This window comes from Oncorhynchus keta, unplaced genomic scaffold, assembly GCF_023373465.1.
Source record: "Oncorhynchus keta strain PuntledgeMale-10-30-2019 unplaced genomic scaffold, Oket_V2 Un_scaffold_18294_pilon_pilon, whole genome shotgun sequence".
Classification (NCBI taxonomy): domain Eukaryota; kingdom Metazoa; phylum Chordata; class Actinopteri; order Salmoniformes; family Salmonidae; genus Oncorhynchus; species Oncorhynchus keta.
The window spans coordinates 1,811-22,500 of NW_026290838.1; the positions used below are offsets into that span (position 1 = coordinate 1,811).

The 20,690-nt window shown below is 48.6% G+C and overlaps 1 protein-coding gene across 1 annotated transcript in view; it reads right to left on the minus strand.

The window, feature by feature from the left end:
• Window positions 1-11,119: 11,119 nt before the first annotated feature.
• Window positions 11,120-20,690, minus strand: part of LOC127927869 (intermembrane lipid transfer protein VPS13B-like) — a 71,389-nt gene continuing 61,818 nt past the window's right edge. Inside the window, exons 3-4 of the mRNA XM_052514644.1 lie at window positions 12,091-12,238; window positions 11,120-11,299 (exon numbers count right to left, since the gene is read on the minus strand). Coding sequence (XP_052370604.1) covers window positions 12,111-12,238 — 128 coding nt within the window. The 3' untranslated portion in view covers window positions 11,120-11,299; window positions 12,091-12,110. The remainder of the gene's footprint in view (window positions 11,300-12,090; window positions 12,239-20,690) is intronic.

Here is a 20,690-nt window from a genome sequence, read left to right on the forward strand (position 1 = left end):
TCTACTTTCCCCAACGCACAGAGTGGTTATCTCCACCCTGCTACCCGCGAAAAGACTTCCACCCTGCCACAATACAGCGGGTCAATTGCGCAAGTATTTCCGTGACTGTGCCTCAAAACCAAATGTTTTCCTGGCCCACCCTCACCCTGGACTTGAACAGCCTCTATGACCAGGTCCACCTCTACAAGGCAGCAGTGCCCACCTTTGCCAGGACCCTAAAGGACATGCGCTCTCAAACGTATCCCCAACACTTCACACAGGAGCAACAGATCAATAGACTCTCCACCCAGACCAGCGAGACACCCTCCCCAGACCTGCAGGACCCCCCTGGACCTACACATAGAGGACCCACGCCAAGAGGAATTACATCCAGACCACGAGTACACCCCAGACACATCCACCCCCACCCCAACCAATCAACACCCCCCGTCATGCCCACACCCCTGCCCAGGCCCCCTCAGATCAGACCTATGCCACTCCTGCCCACCCCATGCACCCCACCCCGCAAGAGGGCCTCAACATGGAAGCCACACACTCACGCCCAGGTAGTGAGCGGGGCAAACAGTCCCAACCCCCACTCTCACTCGCCCAAGCCAATAGCATGTACCAGATGCTCAGCAGGCTCTGCTCCCTTACTGGCCTGAGGCCAAACCACGACCAACAACATTGGACATTCTATGGAACAAAAGCCTTCACTATATCATCCTGGAATATCCAAGGCCTGAGGTCATCTGCCTTTGGCCTAAAGAGCAGAAACCCGGACTTCACAAAGAAATCGGTAACACAGACATTGTCATCCCTGCAGAAACCTGGTATAGAGGAGCGGACCCACTGGTTGCCCTCTAGGTTACAGAGAGCTGGTAGTCCCATCCACCAAACTACCAGGTGTGAAACAGGGGAAGGGACTCAGGGGGTATGCTAATTTGGTATAGAGCAGACCTAACTCACTCCATTAAATTAATCAAAACAGGAACATTCTACATTTGGCTAGAAATTCAAAGGAAATTATCCTAACAGAGAAAATGTCCTCCTGTGTGCTACCTATATCCCCCCACTAGAATCCCCATATTTTAATGAAGACAGCTTCTCCATCCTGGAGGGGGAAATCAATCATTTCCAGGCCCAGGGACATGTACTAGTCTGTGGCGACCTAAATGCCAGAACCGGACAAGAACCTGACACCCTCAGCACACAGGGGACAAACATCTGCCTGGAGGTGACAGCATCCCCTCCACATATGCCCCCTAGGCACAACTATGACAACATAACCAACAAAACGGGTCACAACTCCTGCAGCTCTGTCGCACGCTGGGTATGTACATAGTCAACGGTAGGCTTCGAGGGGACTCCTATGGTAGATACACCTATAGCTCATCTCTTGGCAGTAGTACTGTAGACTACTTTATCACTGACCTCAACCCAGAATCTCTCAGAGCGTTCACAGTCAGTCCACTAACACCCCTATCAGACCACAGCAAAATCACAGTCTACTTAAACAGAGCAATACTCAACCACGAGGCATCAAAGCCAAAGGAACTGAGTAACATTAAGAAATGCTATAGGTGGAAGGAATGCAGTTTGGAAACCTACCAAAAACAATTAGGCAACAACAAATTCAATCCCTTTTAGACAATTTCCTGGGTAAACGTTCCACTGTAATAGTGAAGGTGTAAACTTGGCAGTAGAAAATCTTAACAGTATATTTGACCTCTCAGCTTCCCTATCAAATCTAAAAATCTCAAATAGAAAACCGAAGAAAATTAACAATAATGACAAATGGTTTGATGAGGAATGCAAAAATCTAAGAAAGAAATTGAGAAACCTGTCAACCAAAAACATAGAGACCGGAAAACCTGAGTCTCGCCTTCACTATGGTGAATCACTAAAACAATACAGAAACACACTACGGAAAAAGAAGGAACAGCATGTCAGAAATCAGCTCAATGCAATTGAGAATCCATAGACTCTAACCACTTCTGGGAAAATTGGAAAACACTAAACAAACAACAACACGAAGAATTATCTATCAAAATGGAGATGTCTGGGTAAACCACTTCTCCAATCTTTTTGGTTCTATAACAAAGAACAAAGAGCAAAAACATATACATGATCAACTACAGATCTTAGAATCAACTATTAAAGACTACCAGAACCCACTGGATTCTCCAATTACATTGAATGAGTTACAGGACAAAATAAAAACCCTCCAACCCAAAAAAGGCCTGTGGTGTCGATGGTATCCTCAATGAAATGATCAAATATACAGACAACAAATTCCAACTGGCTATACTAAAACTCTTTAACATCATACTTAGCTCTGGCATCTTCCCAATATTTGGAACCAAGGACTGATCACCCCAATCCACAAAAGTGGAGACAAATTTGACCCCAATAACTACCGTGGAATATGTGTCAACAGTAACCTTGGGAAAATCCTCTGCATTATTATTAACAGCAGACTCGTACATTTCCTCAATGAAAACAATGTACTGAGCAAATGTCAAATTGGCTTTTTACCAAATTACCGTACAACAGACCATGTATTCACCCTGCACACCTTAATTGACAACCAAACAAACCAAAACAAAGGCAAAGTCTTCTCATGCTTTGTTGATTTCAAAAAAGCCTTCGACTCAATTTGGCATGAGGGTCTGCTATACAAACTGATGGAAAGTGGTGTTGGGGGTAAAACATATGACATTATAAAATCCATGTACACAAACAACAAGTGTGCGGTTAAAATTGGCAAAAAACACACATTTCTTCACACAGGGTCGTGGGGTTAGACAGGGATGCAGCTTAAGCCCCACCCTCTTCAACATATATATCAACGAACTGGCGCGGGCACTAGAAAAGTCTGCAGCACCCGGCCTCCCCCTGCTAGAATCCGAAGTCAAATGTCTGCTGTTTGCTGATGATCTGGTGCTTCTGTCACCAACCAAGGAGGGCCTACACAGCACCTAGATCTTATGCACAGATTCTGTCAGACCTGGGCCCTGACAGTAAATCTCAGTAAGACCAAAATAATGGTGTTCCAAAAAAGGTCGAGTCACCAGGACCACAAATACAAATTCCATCTCGACACTGTTGCCCTAGAGCACACAAAAAACTATACATACCTTGGCCTAAACATCAGCGCCACAGGTAACTTCCACAAAGGTGTGAACGATCTGAGAGACAAGGCAAGAAGGGCATTCTATGCCATCAAAAGAAACATAAATTTCAACATACCAATTAGGATTTGGCTAAAAATACTTGAATCAGTCATAGAGCCCATTGCCCTTTATGGTTTGTGAGGTCTGGGGTCCGCTCAACCAAGACTTCACAAAATGGGACAAACACCAAATTGAGACTCTGCACGCAGAATTCTGCAAAAATATCCTCCGTGTACAACGTAAAACACCAAATAATGCATGCAGAGCAGAATTAGGCCGATACCCACTAATTATCAAAATCCAGAAAGAGCCATTAAATTCTACAACCACCTAAAAGGAAGCGATTCACAAACCTTCCATAACAAAGCCATCACAAACAGAGATGAACCTGGAGAAGAGTCCCTAAGCAAACTGGTCCTGGGGCTCTGTTCACAAACACAAACACACCCTACAGAGCCCCAGGACAACAGCACAATTAGACCCAACCCAAATCATGAGAAAACAAAAAGATAATTACTTAACACATTGGAAAGAATTAACAAAAAAACAGAGCAAACTAGAATGCTATTTGGCCCTACACAGAGAGTACACAGCTGGCAGAATACCTGACCACTGTGACTGACCAAAATTAAGGAAGCTTTGACTATGTACAGACTCAGTGAGTATAGCCTTGCTATTGAGAAAGGCCGCCGTAGGCAGACATGGCTCTCAGAGAAGACAGGCTATGTGCTCACTGCCACAAAATGAGGTGGAAACTGAGCTGCACTTCCTAACCTCCTGCCCAATGTATGACCATATTAGAGACATATTTCCCCAGATCACACACAGATCAAAGAATTCGAAAACATATCCAATTTTGAAAAACTCCCATACCTACTGGGTGAAATTCCACAGTGTGCCATCACAGCAGCAAGATTTGTGACCTGTTGCCACGACGAAAGGGCAACCAGTGAAGAACAAACACCATTGTAAATACAACCCATATTTATGCTTATTTATTTTATCTTGTGTCCTTTAATTATTTATACGTTGTGTATATATGTGTATATATGTGTATATATATGTATATATATATATATATATATATATGTATATATATATATATATATATATAATATGACATTGTAATGTCTTTACTGTTTTGAAACTGTTGTATGTGTAATGTTTACTGTTAATTTTTGTTGTTTCACTTTATATATTCACTTTGTATGTTGTCTACCTCACTTGCACAGCAATGTTAACACATGTTTCCCATGCCAATAAAGCCCTTGAATTGAATTGAATTGAATTGAGAGAGAGAGCGGGGAGGGAGAGACAGAAAAGAGAGAGAGAGCGGGAGAGACAGAGAGAGAGAGAGAGAGAGAGAGAGAGAGACAGAGAGAGAGAGAGACAGAGAGAGAGAGAGAGAGAGAGACAGAGAGAGAGAGAGAGAGAGAGACAGAGAGAGAGACAGAGAGGCGGGAGAGGGAGAGAGCGGGAGAGGAGAGACAGAGAGAGAGACGAGAGAGAGAGAGAGAGAGAGAGAGAGAGAGAGAGAGAGAGAGAAGAGAGACAGAAAAGAGAGACAGAGAGGGAGAGAGACAGAGAGGGAGAGACAGAGAGAGAGAGCGGAGAGGCGGGAGAGGAGAGACAGAGAGAGAGAGAGAGAGAGAGAGAGAGAGAGAGAGAGAGAGAGAGAGAGAGAGAGAGAGAGAGAGAGAGAGAGTAGAGAGAGAGAGAGAGAGAGAGAGAGCACTTCAAATAGCTGTTGTTGTCTCGGGACTCATAAAAGAGGACTGCAGTCTCTCTGCGTCCTACGCTAACTAGAAGCTAGATGGGATCACATCGGCAGTACGGTAGAATCTAACCCCTGATTGGTTCCCCATTCTAACTAATGAAGTGTTCAGTATATGTCTCTGGTGTTTAACGGGTTTGGAGTCCTCCAGACAGCCAACAGAATAAGCACAGTTTTTTTTTAAAGCAGCAGTGCCACATGGGAGGAATGAAAATGTGTTTGATGGCTGAGCCAAGAGCTCTGATGATTCAGAAATGTCACGATCACAGAGGCTGAACCCAGAGCCGGTCCCCAGCGGTGCGGAGGGGGGGGGTGAAGGGGTGACAGGGTGCAGCCCTGTTCAGAACCCAAACGTCCAACAGGGTCTCCCGCCCCTCTGCACAGGGGGGGGAGTGAAGAACCCAAACGTCCAACGGTCCCTTTCATCTCATTCGTCATTCCATTAACACTCAGCTAAACGGGATCTCTCTCACGGGCTCGCAGCTCTAACAGGGTCTCCCGCCCCTCTGCACAGGGGGGGGGGGGTGACTGACGGGGGACGTATGGCTGCTCAGGAGCTTTGATACAAGACTGAACCCCTCTATAACGTGTGAGGTGGAGCTTGTCAGCTCGTTCATCATGAGACGTGTCTGACACACACACACACACAGAGAGAGAGGAGTGGAGTGTTCCTGTTCTGTTTGTAGTCGATCCCTCTCCTCTCCTCATTGACAGGTATAATGGAGATTAAAACAGGTTCTTGGCAGTGAGACTGTGTGTTCTCATGCTCTGATGGACCCTACTTCCATTAACACTTAGGGACGGAGACCTTATGGGACTGGTGTGGGCCTGGATAGGGGCCGCAGGAGAGACAGAAACACAGAGAGAGAAACAGAGAGAGAGAGAGAGAAACAGAGAACGCGAGAGAGAGAAACAGAGAGAGAGAAACAGAGAGAGAGAAACAGAGAGAGAGAAACAGAGAGAGAGAAACAGAGAGAGAGAAACAGAGAGAGAGAAACAGAGAGAGAGAAACAGAGAGAGCGAGAGAGCGAGAAACAGAGAGCGAGAGAGAGCGAGAGAAACAGAGAGAAACAGAAAGAGAGAAACAGAGAGAGGGAGCGAGAAACAGAGAGAGCGAGAGAGAGCGAGAGCGAGAGAAACAGAGCGAGAAACAGAGAGAGCGAGAGAGAGCGAGAGAGAGAGAAACAGAGAGAGCGAGAGAGAGCGAGAGAGCGAGAGAGCGAGAGAAACAGAGAGAAACAGAAAGAGAGAAACAGAGAGAGGGAGCGAGAGCGAGAGAGCGAGAAACAGAGAGAGCGAGAGAGCGAGAGAAACAGAGAGAGAGAAACAGAGAGAGAGAAACAGAGAGAGCGAGAGCGAGAGAGAGAGAAACAGAGAGCGAGAAACAGAGAGAGCGAGAGAGAGCGAGAGAGAGCGAGAGAGAGCGAGAGAGAGCGAGAGAGCGAGAGAGCGAGAAACAGAGAGCGAGAAACAGAGAGTGAGAAACAGAGAGAGAGAAACAGAGAGAGAGAAACAGAGAGAGCGAGAGAGAGCGAGAGAAACAGAGAGAGAAACAGAAAGAGAGAAACAGAGAGAGAGAAACAGAGAGAGAGAAACAGAGAGAGCGAGAGAGAGCGAGAGCGAGAGAGAGAGAAACAGAAAGAGCGAGAGAAACGGAGAGAGAAACAGAAAGAGAGAAACAGAGAGAGAGAAAAGGCCTCCTCGTCCACATCTGCTAGAGATATCTTCTCTGCTTCTGGGACCCATCAACCCTCTGCTCTCTTACGGTCTTCTGTCTTGTGTTCGGATCAGGTTTTAATATTCAAAAATATGTACTGCATTTATGAGGCATTGCTTTGCTGAAACATTCTGCTCTCTAAATCATGGTAATAGTGTACTGAGCACGAGATGGATATTTTGAGGAACTTCGGTAAAGTCTATCTCTGTCTACTGACTCGTAAAGAGGACCCAGTGTCAGAAGCACAATGTTCCTTTAAAATGATTACTCTGATCATTACAACGTTCAGAGACTATTATCAATGACTCTCCCTTCATCCATCATATTATCAACTAGTACGGTCTGACGGCGTCCAGTATCGACTAGTACGGTCTGGTGATGTCCAGTATCGACTAGTACAGTCTGACGGCGTCCAGTATCGACTAGTACGGTCTGGTGATGTCCAGTATCGACTAGTACAGTCTGGTGTCCAGTATCGACTAGTACGGTCTGGTGATGTCCAGTATCGACTAGTACAGTCTGGTGTCCAGTATCGACTAGTACAGTCTGGTGATGTCCAGTATCGACTAGTACAGTCTGGTGTCCAGTATCGATTTAGTACATTCTGATGATGTCCAGTATCGACTAGTACAGTCTGGTGTCCAGTATCGACGAGTACATTCTGATGATGTCCAGTATCGACTAGTACGGTCTGGTGATGTCCAGTATCGACTAGTACGGTCTGATGATGTCCAGTATCGACTAGTACGGTCTGATGATGTCCAGTATCGACTAGTACGGTCTGATGATGTCCAGTATCGACTAGTACGGTCTGACGGCGTCCAGTATCGACTAGTACGGTCTGATGATGTCCAGTATCGACTAGTACAGTCTGGTGTCCAGTATCGACTAGTACGGTCTGATGATGTCCAGTATCGACTAGTACGGTCTGGTGATGTCCAGTATCGACTAGTACAGTCTGATGATGTCCAGTATCGACTAGTACAGTCTGATGATGTCCAGTATCGACTAGTACAGTCTGGTGTCCAGTATCGACAAGTACGGTCTGATGATGTCCAGTATCGACTAGTACAGTCTGATGATGTCCAGTATCGACTAGTACAGTCTGATGATGTCCAGTATCGACTAGTACAGTCTGGTGTCCAGTATCGACTAGTACAGTCTGGTGTCCAGTATCGACTAGTACAGTCTGATGATGTCCAGTATCGACTAGTACAGTCTGGTGTCCAGTATCGACAAGTACGGTCTGATGATGTCCAGTATCGACTAGTACAGTCTGGTGTCCAGTATCGACTAGTACGGTCTGATGAGGTCCAGTATCGACTAGTACGGTCTGATGATGTCCAGTATCGACTAGTACAGTCTGATGATGTCCAGTATCGACTAGTACAGTCTGGTGTCCAGTATCGACTAGTACAGTCTGATGATGTCCAGTATCGACTAGTACGGTCTGATGATGTCCAGTATCGACTAGTACGGTCTGATGATGTCCAGTATCGACTAGTACAGTCTGGTGATGTCCAGTATCGACTAGTACAGTCTGGTGATGTCCAGTATCGACTAGTACATTCTGAAGATGTCCAGTATCGACTAGTACAGTCTGGTGTCCAGTATCGACTAGTACAGTCTGATGATGTCCAGTATCGACTAGTACGGTCTGATGATGTCCAGTATCGACTAGTACAGTCTGGTGTCCAGTATCGACTAGTACAGTCTGATGATGTCCAGTATCGACTAGTACGGTCTGATGATGTCCAGTATCGACTAGTACAGTCTGGTGTCCAGTATCGACTAGTACAGTCTGATGATGTCCAGTATCGACTAGTACGGTCTGATGATGTCCAGTATCGACTAGTACGGTCTGATGAGGTCCAGTATCGACTAGTACAGTCTGGTGTCCAGTATCGACGAGTACATTCTGATGATGTCCAGTATCGACTAGTACAGTCTGGTGTCCAGTATCGACTAGTACAGTCTGATGATGTCCAGTATCGACTAGTACAGTCTGATGATGTCCAGTATCGACTAGTACAGTCTGATGATGTCCAGTATCGACTAGTACAGTCTGATGATGTCCAGTATCGACTAGTACGGTCTGGTGTCCAGTATGACAGAATGTCATCCATGTTGCTTTTTACAACATGTGATAAAACAGTGATTGACTGAGTGCCATTCGATAGAGGAGAAGTGGTGGATCGGGTTCACCTCACACATCCCCCTCTGGGTTTAAACCTGGGAAGAGACACAGATCTGATTGCTACAAGTCAGGTCTGGATACTCCGTTCTCCATGACAACAGAGACACTCAGAGAGCAGCTTTATGAGACGGAGTCGAGGACACCAGATGAATCTCCATGACAACAGAGACACTCAGAGAGCAGCTCTATGAGACGGAGTCGAGGACACCAGATTAATCTCCATGACAACAGAGACACTCAGAGAGCAGCTCTATGAGACGGAGTCGAGGACACCAGATTAATCTCCATGACAACAGAGACACTCAGAGAGCAGCTCTATGAGACGGAGTCGAGGACACCAGATGAATCTCCATGTCAACAGAAACACTCAGAGAGCAGCTCTATGAGACGGAGTCGAGGACACCAGATGAATCTCCATGACAACAGAGACACTCAGAGAGCAGCTCTATGAGACGGAGTCGAGGACACCAGATGAATCTCCATGTCAAAAGAGACACGTTGAGGAGCCGCGGTCCCGACGTGATTCAGAGAGCAGCTTTATGAGACGGAGTCGAGGACACCAGATGAATCTCCATGACAACAGAGACACTCAGAGAGCAGCTCTATGAGACGGAGTCGAGGACACCAGATGAATCTCCATGACAACAGAGACACTCAGAGAGCAGCTCTATGAGACGGAGTCGAGGACACCAGATGAATCTCCATGACAACAGAGACACTCAGAGAGCAGCTTTATGAGACGGAGTCGAGGACACCAGATGAATCTCCATGACAACAGAGACACTCAGAGAGCAGCTCTATGAGACGGAGTCGAGGACACCAGATGAATCTCCATGACAACAGAGACACTCAGAGAGCAGCTTTATGAGACGGAGTCGAGGACACCAGATGAATCTCCATGACAACAGAGACACTCAGAGAGCAGCTCTATGAGACGGAGTCGAGGACACCAGATGAATCTCCGCAGCCTGTATTAGACGCGATGCACAGTAAGGCTCTGAAGACAACAGACAAACACACTTGAGGGATATTATTTTTCATGTGGGGTCAGATTCTCCGGTGTCCCTTTAGCCAGGAGAGACGGCACCAGAGTGCACAGGATCCGTGGCCTGCATCCCAAACGCCAATCCTATTCCCTATATAGCACCCATAGGGCTCTGGTCAAAAGTAGTGCACTATATAGGGAATCATTTAGGACACCCCCAGCTCTCTCCTTCCTCTCTATAAGGAATCATTTAGGACATCCCCCCCAGCTCTCTCGTACCTCTCTATAAGGAATCATTGAGGACACCCCCCCCCCCCAGCTCTCTCCATCCCCTCTATAGGGAATCATTTAGGACACACCCCCCCCAGCTCTCTCCTTCCCCTCTATAGGGAATCATTTAGGACACCCCCCAGCTCTCTCCTTCCCCTCTATAGGGAATCATTTAGGACACATCCCCCCAGCTCTCTCGTACCTCTCTATAAGGAATCATTGAGGACACCCCCACCCCCCCCAGCTCTCTCCATCCCCTCTATAGGGAATCATTTAGGACACACCCCCCCAGCTCTCTCCTTCCCCTCCATAGAGAATAATTTAGGACACATCCCCCCCCAGCTCTCTCCTTCCTCTCTATAGGGAATCATTTAGGATACATCCCCCCCCCAGCTCTCTCTTTCCTCTCTATAGGGAATCATTTAGGACACATCACCCCGCCCCCCAGCTCTCTCCTTCCTCTCTATAAGGAATCACATGCACTGAAGGACAATAGTAGAATATGTCCCCCCCCTCCAAGTCCACCTCTGTCTCCTGTACCACACATGCACTGAAGGACAATAGTAGAATATGTCCCCCCCCCCCTCCAAGTCCACCTCTGTCTCCTGTACCACACATGCACTGAAGGACAATAGTAGAATATGTCCCCCCTCCAAGTCCACCTCTGTCTCCTGTACCACACATGCACTGAAGGACAATAGCAGAATATGTCCCCCCCCACGTCCACCTCTGTCTCCTGTACCACACATGCACTGAAGGACAATAGTAGAATATGTCCCCCCCTCCACGTCCACCTCTGTCTCCTGTACCACACATACACTGAAGGACAATAGTAGAATATGCCCCCCCCCCCTCCAAGGAGACGGGAGGTAGGACTGATCACATGACCTGTTGGGGACTTCAGTAATGTGGACTAGACGTTGGGACGGGAGGTAGATGACGTAACTGGTCTGAAGAACCAGAGGTTTCCTCTACCGTACCAGCTGGCGTATTGTAGCGATAGAGGCGCCAGACTTACCAGAGGAGTTACGGCCGTCGACCCCGTGCTGAGGTATCTGTACTGAGAAGGTCAGGAGGTCAGGGGCCAGCAGGGACTCAGGTTTACGGATCTCATTGAGCCAGCGACTCTGGTGAAGCTCTTTAGTGTCAGATGGACCCTGGAGCAGAGGAACCAGCTTCTCCTTCACACCCTCTGGTGAACCTGGAGAGAAGGAGGAGGAGGAGGAGGAGGAGGAGGAGGAGGAGGAGAAGGAGGAGGAAAAGGAGGTGAAGGAGGAGGAGGAAAAGGAGGAGAAGGAGGAAAAGGAGAAGGAGGAGAGGGAGGAGGAAAAGGAGGTGAAGGACAGGGAGGAGGAAAAGGAGGTGAAGGAGAAGGAGGAGGAGGAGAGGGAGGAGGAGGAGAAGGAGGAGGAGGAGGAGAAGGAGGAGGAGGAGGAGGAGGAGGAGGAGAAGGAGAAGGAGGAGAGGGAGGAGGAGAAGGAGGAGAGGGAGGAGGAGAAGGAGGAGAGGGAGGAGGAGGAGGAGGAAAAGGAGGTGAAGGAGAGGGAGGAGGAAAAGGAGGTGAAGGAGAAGGAGGAGGAGGAGAAGGAGGAGGAGGAGGAGGAGGAGAGACAATGTAACTACATCGGTCTGGATCTAGAGAAAGTGAATTTCAAATTGATTCTACAAGTAGAGCAGTCCTGAAAGTGACTGATGAACTGCTCTGGGTCTGTCAGCTATAGTGGTGATATGGAGATCTCTGTGTGGACAGGAAGCCATTCTGTTTCGGACATCAGAGAATGAGAAAAAGCCCCGATCTCAATGACAAGAGGCCCCTCTGAGACCAGCGGTGACGACACACAGACTAAACATTTGGACCCAAGTCCAGGCAGGACTGAGTCAGTGTGTTAAACGTGAAAGGGAAGAGTCTCGGTGTCGGGCGGTGTAGGGGCAGTGTAGGGGCGGAGTAGGGGGTAAAGGCAGTAAAGTTTAACAGGGCACAGCTGCACACACCTGGGGTCCTGGCACACACTTTAACAGCTCCCCACGGTCCCTCCGACGCAGGTTCCCGTGGCTCTGCTGCAGAACTTCAGCTCCACGTTCTGGACCGAGGCCTCCAGGGTCGGAGGAGGAGGAGGAGGAGGAGACGGAGACTTCACACCTAATAAAAACAACGACTGATAATGAAGTAGGTAGCGGCGCTGAGCTTGTGGAGGTTTAAACGTTGCTGCTTCGTTAAAACTACGGATCGGATCTCTGGACCCTTCAGGTGTTTTTCTGGTTACACCTGGACTGGACCTGCTACTCTCTCACAGTACACCTGGACTGGACCTGCTACTCTCTCACAGTACACCTGGACTGGACCTGCTACTCTCTCACAGTACACCTGGACTGGACCTGCTACTCTCTCACAGTACACCTGGACTGGACCTGCTACTCTCTCACAGTACACCTGGACTGGACCTGCTACTCTCTCACAGTACACCTGGACTGGACCTGCTACTCTCTCACAGTACACCTGGACTGGACCTGCTACTCTCTCACAGTACACCTGGACTGGACCTGCTACTCTCTCACAGTACACCTGGACTGGACCTGCTACTCTCTCACAGTACACAGAGAGACTGGACCTGCTACTCTCTCACAGTACACCTGGACTGGACCTGCTACTCTCTCACAGTACACAGAGAGACTGGACCTGCTACTCTCTCACAGTACACAGAGAGACTGGACCTGCTACTCTCTCACAGTACACAGAGAGACTGGACCTGCTACTCTCTCTCTCTCTCTGGGCTGGGTTAAGGGTTCTCTCTCTGGGCTGGGTTAAGGGTTCTCTCTCTCTGGGCTGGGTTAAGGGTTCTCTCTGGGCTAGGTTAAGGATTCTCTATCTCTCTGGGCTAGGTTAAGGGTCTCTCTCTCTCTGGGCTGGGTTAAGGGTTCTCTCTCTCTGGGCTGGGTTAAGGGTTCTCTCTCTCTCTCTGGGCTGGGTTAAGGGTTCTATCTCTGGGCTGGGTTAAGGGTTCTATCTCTGGGCTGGGTTAAGGGTCTCTCTCTCTGGGCTGGGTTAAGGGTTCTCTCTCTCTCTGGGCTGGGTTAAGGGTTCTCTCTCTGGGCTAGGTTAAGGGTTCTCTCTCTGGGCTGGGTTAAGGGTCTCTCTCTCTGGGCTGGGTTAAGGGTTCTCTCTCTCTGGGCTGGGTTAAGGGTTCTCTCTCTCTCTGGGCTGGGTTAAGGGTTCTCTCTCTCTGGGCTGGGTTAAGGGTTTCTCTCTCTCTCTGGGCTGGGTTAAGGGTTCTCTCTCTCTCTGGGCTGGGTTAAGGGTTCTCTCTCTGGGCTAGGTTAAGGGTTCTCCTCTCTGGGCTGGGTTAAGGGTCTCTCTCTCTCTGGGCTGGGTTAAGGGCTCTCTCTCTCTGGGCTAGGTTAAGGGTTCTCTCTCTGGGCTGGGTTAAGGGTTCTCTCTCTCTGGGCTGGGTTAAGGGTTCTCTCTCTGGGCTGGGTTAAGGGTTCTCTCTCTCTGGGCTGGGTTAAGGGTTCTCTCTCTCTGGGCTGGGTTAAGGGTTCTCTCTCTCTGGGCTGGGTTAAGGGTTCTCTCTCTCTGGGCTGGGTTAAGGGTTCTCTCTCTCTGGGCTGGGTTAAGGGTTCTCTCTCTCTGGGCTGGGTTAAGGGTTCTCTCTCTCTCTGGGCTGGGTTAAGGGTTCTCTCTCTCTGGGCTGGGTTAAGGGTTCTCTCTCTGGGCTGGGTTAAGGGTTCTCTCTCTCTGGGCTGGGTTAAGGGTTCTCTCTCTCTGGGCTGGGTTAAGGGTTCTCTCTCTCTGGGCTGGGTTAAGGGTTCTCTCTCTCTGGGCTGGGTTAAGGGTTCTCTCTCTCTGGGCTGGGTTAAGGGTTCTCTCTCTCTGGGCTGGGTTAAGGGTTCTCTCTTCTGGGCTGGGAGGGTTCTCTCTCTAATAGATAAGTTCTCCTCTCTAGGTAATAGGTTATGGTAGTCTGGGCATCAGGGTTCTCCAAACTCTCTGGGAGGTTAAGGGTTCTCCTCTCTCTCTGGGCTAGGTTAAGGGTTCTCTCTCCTGGGTTAAGGGTTCTCCTCTCTCCTGGGTTAAGGGTTCCCTCTGGGCCCTCCCATCCTCTCCCTCCATCCTCCCTCCACCCCTCTCTCTGGGCCTCTCCATCCCTCGCTCTCTCCTGGGCTGGGTTCCAGGGTTCCCCTCCTCCATCCTCCCTCCATCCTCTCTGGGCTCCACCTGGGCCTCCCTCTCTGGGCAGGGTTCCTCTCTGGGCTCCAGGGTTCTCTCTCTCTCTCTCTGGGCTGGGTTCCTCTCTCCTGGGCTAGGTTAAGGGTCTCTCTCTCTGGGCTGGGTTCCCTCTCTCTGTGGGCTGGGTTAAGGGTTCTCCTCTCTGGGCAGGGTTCTATCTCTCTGGGCTGGGTTAAGGGTCTCTCTCTGGGCTGGGTTAATCCCCTCCTCTCCCTGGGTTAAGGGTTCTCTCTCTCTGGGCTCCAAGGGTCTCCTCTCTGGGCCTTAAGGGTTCTCCTCTGGGCTAGGTTAAGGGTTCATCTCTCCCTCCACCATCTCCTCCAGGGTTCTCTCTCTGGGCTGGGTCCAGGGTTCTTCTCTCTCTGGGCATTCCTCTCTGGGCTCCACCCTCTCTGGGCTGGGTTAAGGGTTCTCTCTCTCTGGGCCAGGGTTCTCTCTCTGGGCTAAGGGTCTCTCTCCTGGGCTGGGTTAAGGGTTCTCTCTCTCTGGGCTGGGTTAAGGGTTCTCTCTCTCTGGGCCCTTAAGGGTTCTCCCTCTCTTGGGGAGGACACACCAGGGTTCATTTTGAGAGGAGTTCTCAAATAATAGATAAGTAGGTAATAGGTTATGGTAGTATGAAACATCAGGAGCGCCAAACTCCGAGAGAGAGAGAATCCCTCCTCCATCCTCCCTCCATCCCTCCCATCCTCCCCTCCCTCCCCCCTCCCTCCATCCCTCCCTCCATCCTCCCTCCTCCCCCCTCCATCCATCCACCCTCCCCCTCCCTCCATCCCTCCTCCATCCATCCCTCCACCCCTCCCGCTCCACCCCTCCCTCCTCCCCCCTCCCTCCATCCCCATCCATCCACCCCTCCCCTCCCTCCATCCCTCCATCCTCCATCCCTCCATCCCTCCCTCCACCCCTCCCCCCTCCCCCTCCCTCCACCCCTCCATCCCTCCCTCCACCCTCCACCCTCCATCCATCCATCCCTCCACCCCTCCCTCCATCCCTCCCTCCATCCCTCCACCCCTCCCTCCATCCCTCCCTCCACCCCTCCATCCCTCCCTCCCCTCCCCCTCCCTCCACCCCTCCATCCATCCACCCCCCCCCTCCCTCCACCCCTCCATCCATCCACCCCCTCCATCCCTCCCTCCACCCCCCTCCCTCCACCCCTCCCTCCCCCTCCATCCATCCATCCCTCCAACCCTCCATTCTTCCTCCATCCCTGGCCTGTCTGAGGAATCGTATAAAACCCCTCCCACCTGTTCCACCCCTCCATTGTCCATTCTGACTTCCCTCACCACAAGGTTTCATTTCCTACCAGCTCCAGTGTCCAGAGAATCCATGGCCTCCATCCCTAACCTCCTGGTGTCTGAAGTAGTAGTCAGTAGTACAGGAACAAGGTATTGTACTCTAACCCCTGGTGTCTCCCTCCACCCCTCCAGTCCATCCATCCCTCCCTCTACCCCTCCAGGTGTCCAGTAGTAGTCTCCAGTAGTCAGCAGTATTCCCTAGTACAGGAACAAGGTGTTGTACTCTAACCTGCCAGGTGTCTGAAGTAGTATTCAGTAGTACAGGAACAAGGTGTTGTACCCTAACCCCAGGTGTCTGAAGTAGTATTCAGTAGTAGTCAGTAGTAGTCAGTAGTACAGGAACAAGGTCCCTCTAACCTCCAGGTGTCTGAAGTAGTATTCAGTAGTCAGGGACAAGGTGTTCCCTCCCCCTGCCAGGTGTCTGAATAGTATCCCAGTACAGGAACAAGGTGTTGTACCTCCCCCCTGCCATCTGAAGTAGTATCCCCCTCCAGGAACAAGGTGTTGTCTCCCCCTGCCTGGTGTCTGAAGTAGTACCCAGTCCCTCCCTAGTAGTCAGTAGTACAGGAACAAGGTGTTGTACTCCACCTGCCTGGTGTCTGAAGTAGTAGTCAGTAGTATCAGTAGTACAGGAACCATCCCTCCCTCCTGGTGTCTGAAGTAGTAGTCATAGTATTCCCTCCAGGAACAAGGTGTTGTACTCTAACCTGTCTGGTGTCTGAAGTAGTAGCTGGCGTAGTAGTCAGTAGTAGTCAGTAGTATTCAGTAGTACAGGAACAAGGTCTGTACTCTGACCACCTGTTCCAATAAGTAGTATTCATTAGTACAGGAACAAGGTTCTGACTTCCCATCACAGTAGACACGAGGTTTCATTTCCTGCCACCAGCTAGTAGTCCAGAAGAACAAGGTGTCTGTGGCCTGGTGTCTGACTCTAACCTGTACAGGAACAAGGGTGTCTGAAGTAGTGTCAGTAGTAGTCAGTAGTACAGGAACAAGGTGTTGTACTCTAACCTGCCTGGTGTCTGAAGTAGTATTCAGTAGTACAGGAACAAGGTGTTGTCACCTGCCTGGTGTCTGAAGTAGTATTCAGTAGTACAGGAACAAGGTGTTGTACTCTAACCTGCCTTGTGTCTGAAGTAGTAGTCAGTAGTAGTCAGTAGTATTCAGTAGTACAGGAACAAGGTGTTGTACTCTAACCTGCCTGTTGTCAGGTGTCTAGTAGTCAGTAGTAGTCAGTATTAGTAGTCAGTAGTATTCAGTAGTCAGTAGTATTCAGTAGTACAGGAACAAGGTGTTGACTCTAACCTGCCTGGTGTCTGAAGTAGTATTAGTATTCAGTAGTATTCAGTAGTACAGGAACAAGGTGTCTGACTCTAACCTGCCTGGTGTCTGAAGTAGTATTCAGTAGTAGTCTCAGTAGTAGTAGTATTCAGTAGTATTCAGTAGTACAGGAACAAGGTGTCTGACTCTAACCTGCTGGTGTCAGGTGTCTGTCAGTAGTAGTCAGTAGTAGTCAGTAGTATTCAGTAGTAGTCAGTAGTAGTCAGTAGTAGTCAGTAGTAGTCAGTAGTACAGGAACAAGGTGTTCTAACCTGCCAGGTGTCTGAAGTAGTAGTCAGTAGTAGTCAGTAGTTCAGTAGTACAGGAACAAGGTGTTGTACTCTAACCTGCCTGGTGTCTGAAGTAGTAGTCAGTAGTAGTCAGTAGTAGTAGTCAGTAGTAGTAAGTAGTAGTAGTAGTCAGTATAGTCAGTAGTAGTCAGTAGTAGTCAGTAGTAGTCAGTAGTACAGGAACAAGGTGTTGTACTGATCTAACCTGCCGTATTTGAGAGGGATACAACGAGACGTACAGTGTAAATGAAGTAGTAGTCAGTAGTAGTACCAGGGGATAATACTAGTAAAGAAGTAGCCTGGTGTCATCCTACCAGAGGGATAATACTGAGTTAAAGAAGTAGCCTGGTGTCATCCTACCAGAGGGATAATACTGAGTTAAAGAAGTAGCCTGGTGTCATCCTACCAGAGGATACAAGGTAGCCTGGTGTCATCCTACCAGGGGGATAATACTGAGTTAAAGAAGTAGCCTGGTGTCATCCTACCAGGGGATAATACTGAGTTAAAGAAGTAGCCTGGTGTCATCCTACCAGAGGGATAAAGAAGTAGCCTGGTGTCATCCTACCAGAGGGATAATACTGAGTTAAAGAAGTAGCCTGGTGTCATCCTACCAGAGGGATAATACTGAGTTAAAGAAGTAGCCTGGTGTCATCCTACCAGAGGGATAATACTGAGTTAAAGAAGTAGCCTGGTGTCATCCTACCAGAGGGATAATACTGAGTTAAAGAAGTAGCCTGGTGTCATCCTACCAGAGGGATAATACTGAGTTAAAGAAGTAGCCTGGTGTCATCCTACCAGAGGGATAATACTGAGTTAAAGAAGTAGCCTGGTGTCATCCTACCAGAGGGATAATACTGAGTTAAAGAAGTAGCCTGGTGTCATCCTACCAGGGGGATAATACTGAGTTAAAGAAGTAGCCTGGTGTCATCCTACCAGAGGGATAATACTGAGTTAAAGAAGTAGCCTGGTGTCATCCTACCAGAGGGATAATACTGAGTTAAAGTCAAGTAGCCTGGTGTCATCCTACCAGAGGGATAATACTGAGTTAAAGAAGTAGCCTGGTGTCATCCTACCAGAGGGATAATACTGAGTTAAAGAAGTAGCCTGGTGTCATCCTACCAGAGGGATAATACTGAGTTAAAGAAGTAGCCTGGTGTCATCCTACCAGGGGGATAATACTGAGTTAAAGAAGTAGCCTGGTGTCATCCTACCAGAGGGATAATACTGAGTTAAAGAAGTAGCCTGGTGTCATCCTACCAGAGGGATAATACTGAGTTAAAGAAGTAGCCTGGTGTCATCCTACCAGAGGGATAATACTGAGTTAAAGAAGTAGCCTGGTGTCATCCTACCAGAGGGATAATACTGAGTTAAAGAAGTAGCCTGGTGTCATCCTACCAGAGGGATAATACTGAGTTAAAGAAGTAGCCTGGTGTCATCCTACCAGAGGGATAATACTGAGTTAAAGAAGTAGCCTGGTGTCATCCTACCAGAGGGATAATACTGAGTTAAAGAAGTAGCCTGGTGTCATCCTACCAGAGGGATAATACTGAGTTAAAGAAGTAGCCTGGTGTCATCCTACCAGAGGGATAATACTGAGTTAAAGAAGTAGCCTGGTGTCATCCTACCAGAGGGATAATACTGAGTTAAAGAAGTAGCCTGGTGTCATCCTACCAGGGGATAATACTGAGTTAAAGAAGTAGCCTGGTGTCATCCTACCAGAGGGATAATACTGAGTTAAAGAGTAGCCTGGTGTCATCCTACCAGAGGGGAGTTAAGATTAGGCAGGGGGTTATGGTTAGATTTAGGCAGGGGGTTATGGTTAGATTTAGGCAGGGGGTTATGGTTAGATTTAGGCAGGGGGTTATGGTTAGATTTAGGCAGGGGGTTATGGTTAGATTTAGGCAGGGGGTTACGGTTAGATTTAGGCAGGGGGTTATGGTTAGATTTAGGCAGGGGGTTATGGTTAGATTTAGGCAGGGGGTTATGGTTAGATTTAGGCAGGGGTTATGGTTAGATTTAGGCAGGGGTTATGGTTAGATTTAGGCAGGGGGTTATGGTTAGATTTAGGCAGGGGGTTATGGTTAGATTTAGGCAGGGGTTATGGTTAGATTTAGGCAGGGGTTATGGTTAGATTTAGGCAGGGGTTATGGTTAGATTTAGGCAGGGGTTACGGTTAGATTTAGGCAGGGGGTTACGGGATTTAGGCAGGGGTTACGGTTAGATTTAGGCAGGGGTTATAGTTAGATTTAGGCAGGGGGTTATGGTTAGATTTAGGCAGGGGTTATGGTTAGATTTAGGCAGGGGGTTATGGTTAGATTTAGGCAGGGGTTATGGTTAGATTTAGGCAGGGGTTATGGTTAGATATAGGCAGGGGGTTATGGTTAGATTTAGGCAGGGGGTTATGGTTAGATTTAGGAGGGGTTATGGTTAGATTTAGGCAGGGGGTTATGGTTAGATTTAGGCAGGGGTTATGGTTAGATTTAGGGGTTATGGTTAGATTTAGGCAGGGGGTTATGGTTAGATTTAGGCAGGGGGTTATGGTTAGATTTAGGCAGGGGGTTATGGTTAGGGCAGGGGGTTATGGTCAGATTTAGAGGGTTTGATGAGGGTTTAGATGGGATTAGACAGGGGGATTTAGAGGGTTATGGTTAGATTTAGAGGGTTCAGATTTGAGGGTTCGATGAGGGTTTAGATGGGATTAGACAGGGGTTATGGTCAGATTTAGAGGGTTCGATGAGGGTTTAGATGGGATTAGACAGGGGTTATGGTCAGATTTAGAGGGTTCGATGAGGGTTTAGATGGGATTAGACAGGGGGTTATGGTTAGATTTAGAGGGTTCGATGAGGGATGGGGGTTTAGATGGGATTAGACAGGGGGTTATGGTCAGATTTAGAGGGTTCAATGAGGGTTTAGATGGGATTAGACAGGGGTTATGGTCAGATTTAGAGGGTTCGATGAGGGTTTAGATGGGATTAGACAGGGGGTTATGGTCAGATTTAGAGGGTTCGATGAGGGTTTAGATGGGATTAGACAGGGGTTATGGTCAGATTTAGAGGGTTCGATGAGGGTTTAGATGGGATTAGACAGGGGTTATGGTCAGATTTAGAGGGTTCGATGAGGGTTTAGATGGGATTAGACAGGGGTTATGGTCAGATTTAGAGGGTTATGAGGGTTTAGATGGGATTAGACAGGGGGTTATGGATTTAGAGGGTTCGATGAGGGTTTAGATGGGATTAGACAGGGGTTATGGTCAGATTTAGAGGGTTCGATGAGGGTTTAGATGGGATTAGACAGGGGGTTATGGTCAGATTTAGAGGGTTCGATGAGGGTTTAGATGGGATTAGACAGGGGGTTATGGTCAGATTTAGAGGGTTCGATGAGGGTTTAGATGGGATTAGACAGGGGTTATGGTCAGATTTAGAGGGTTCGATGAGGGTTTAGATGGGATTAGAGGGGTTGTGGTCA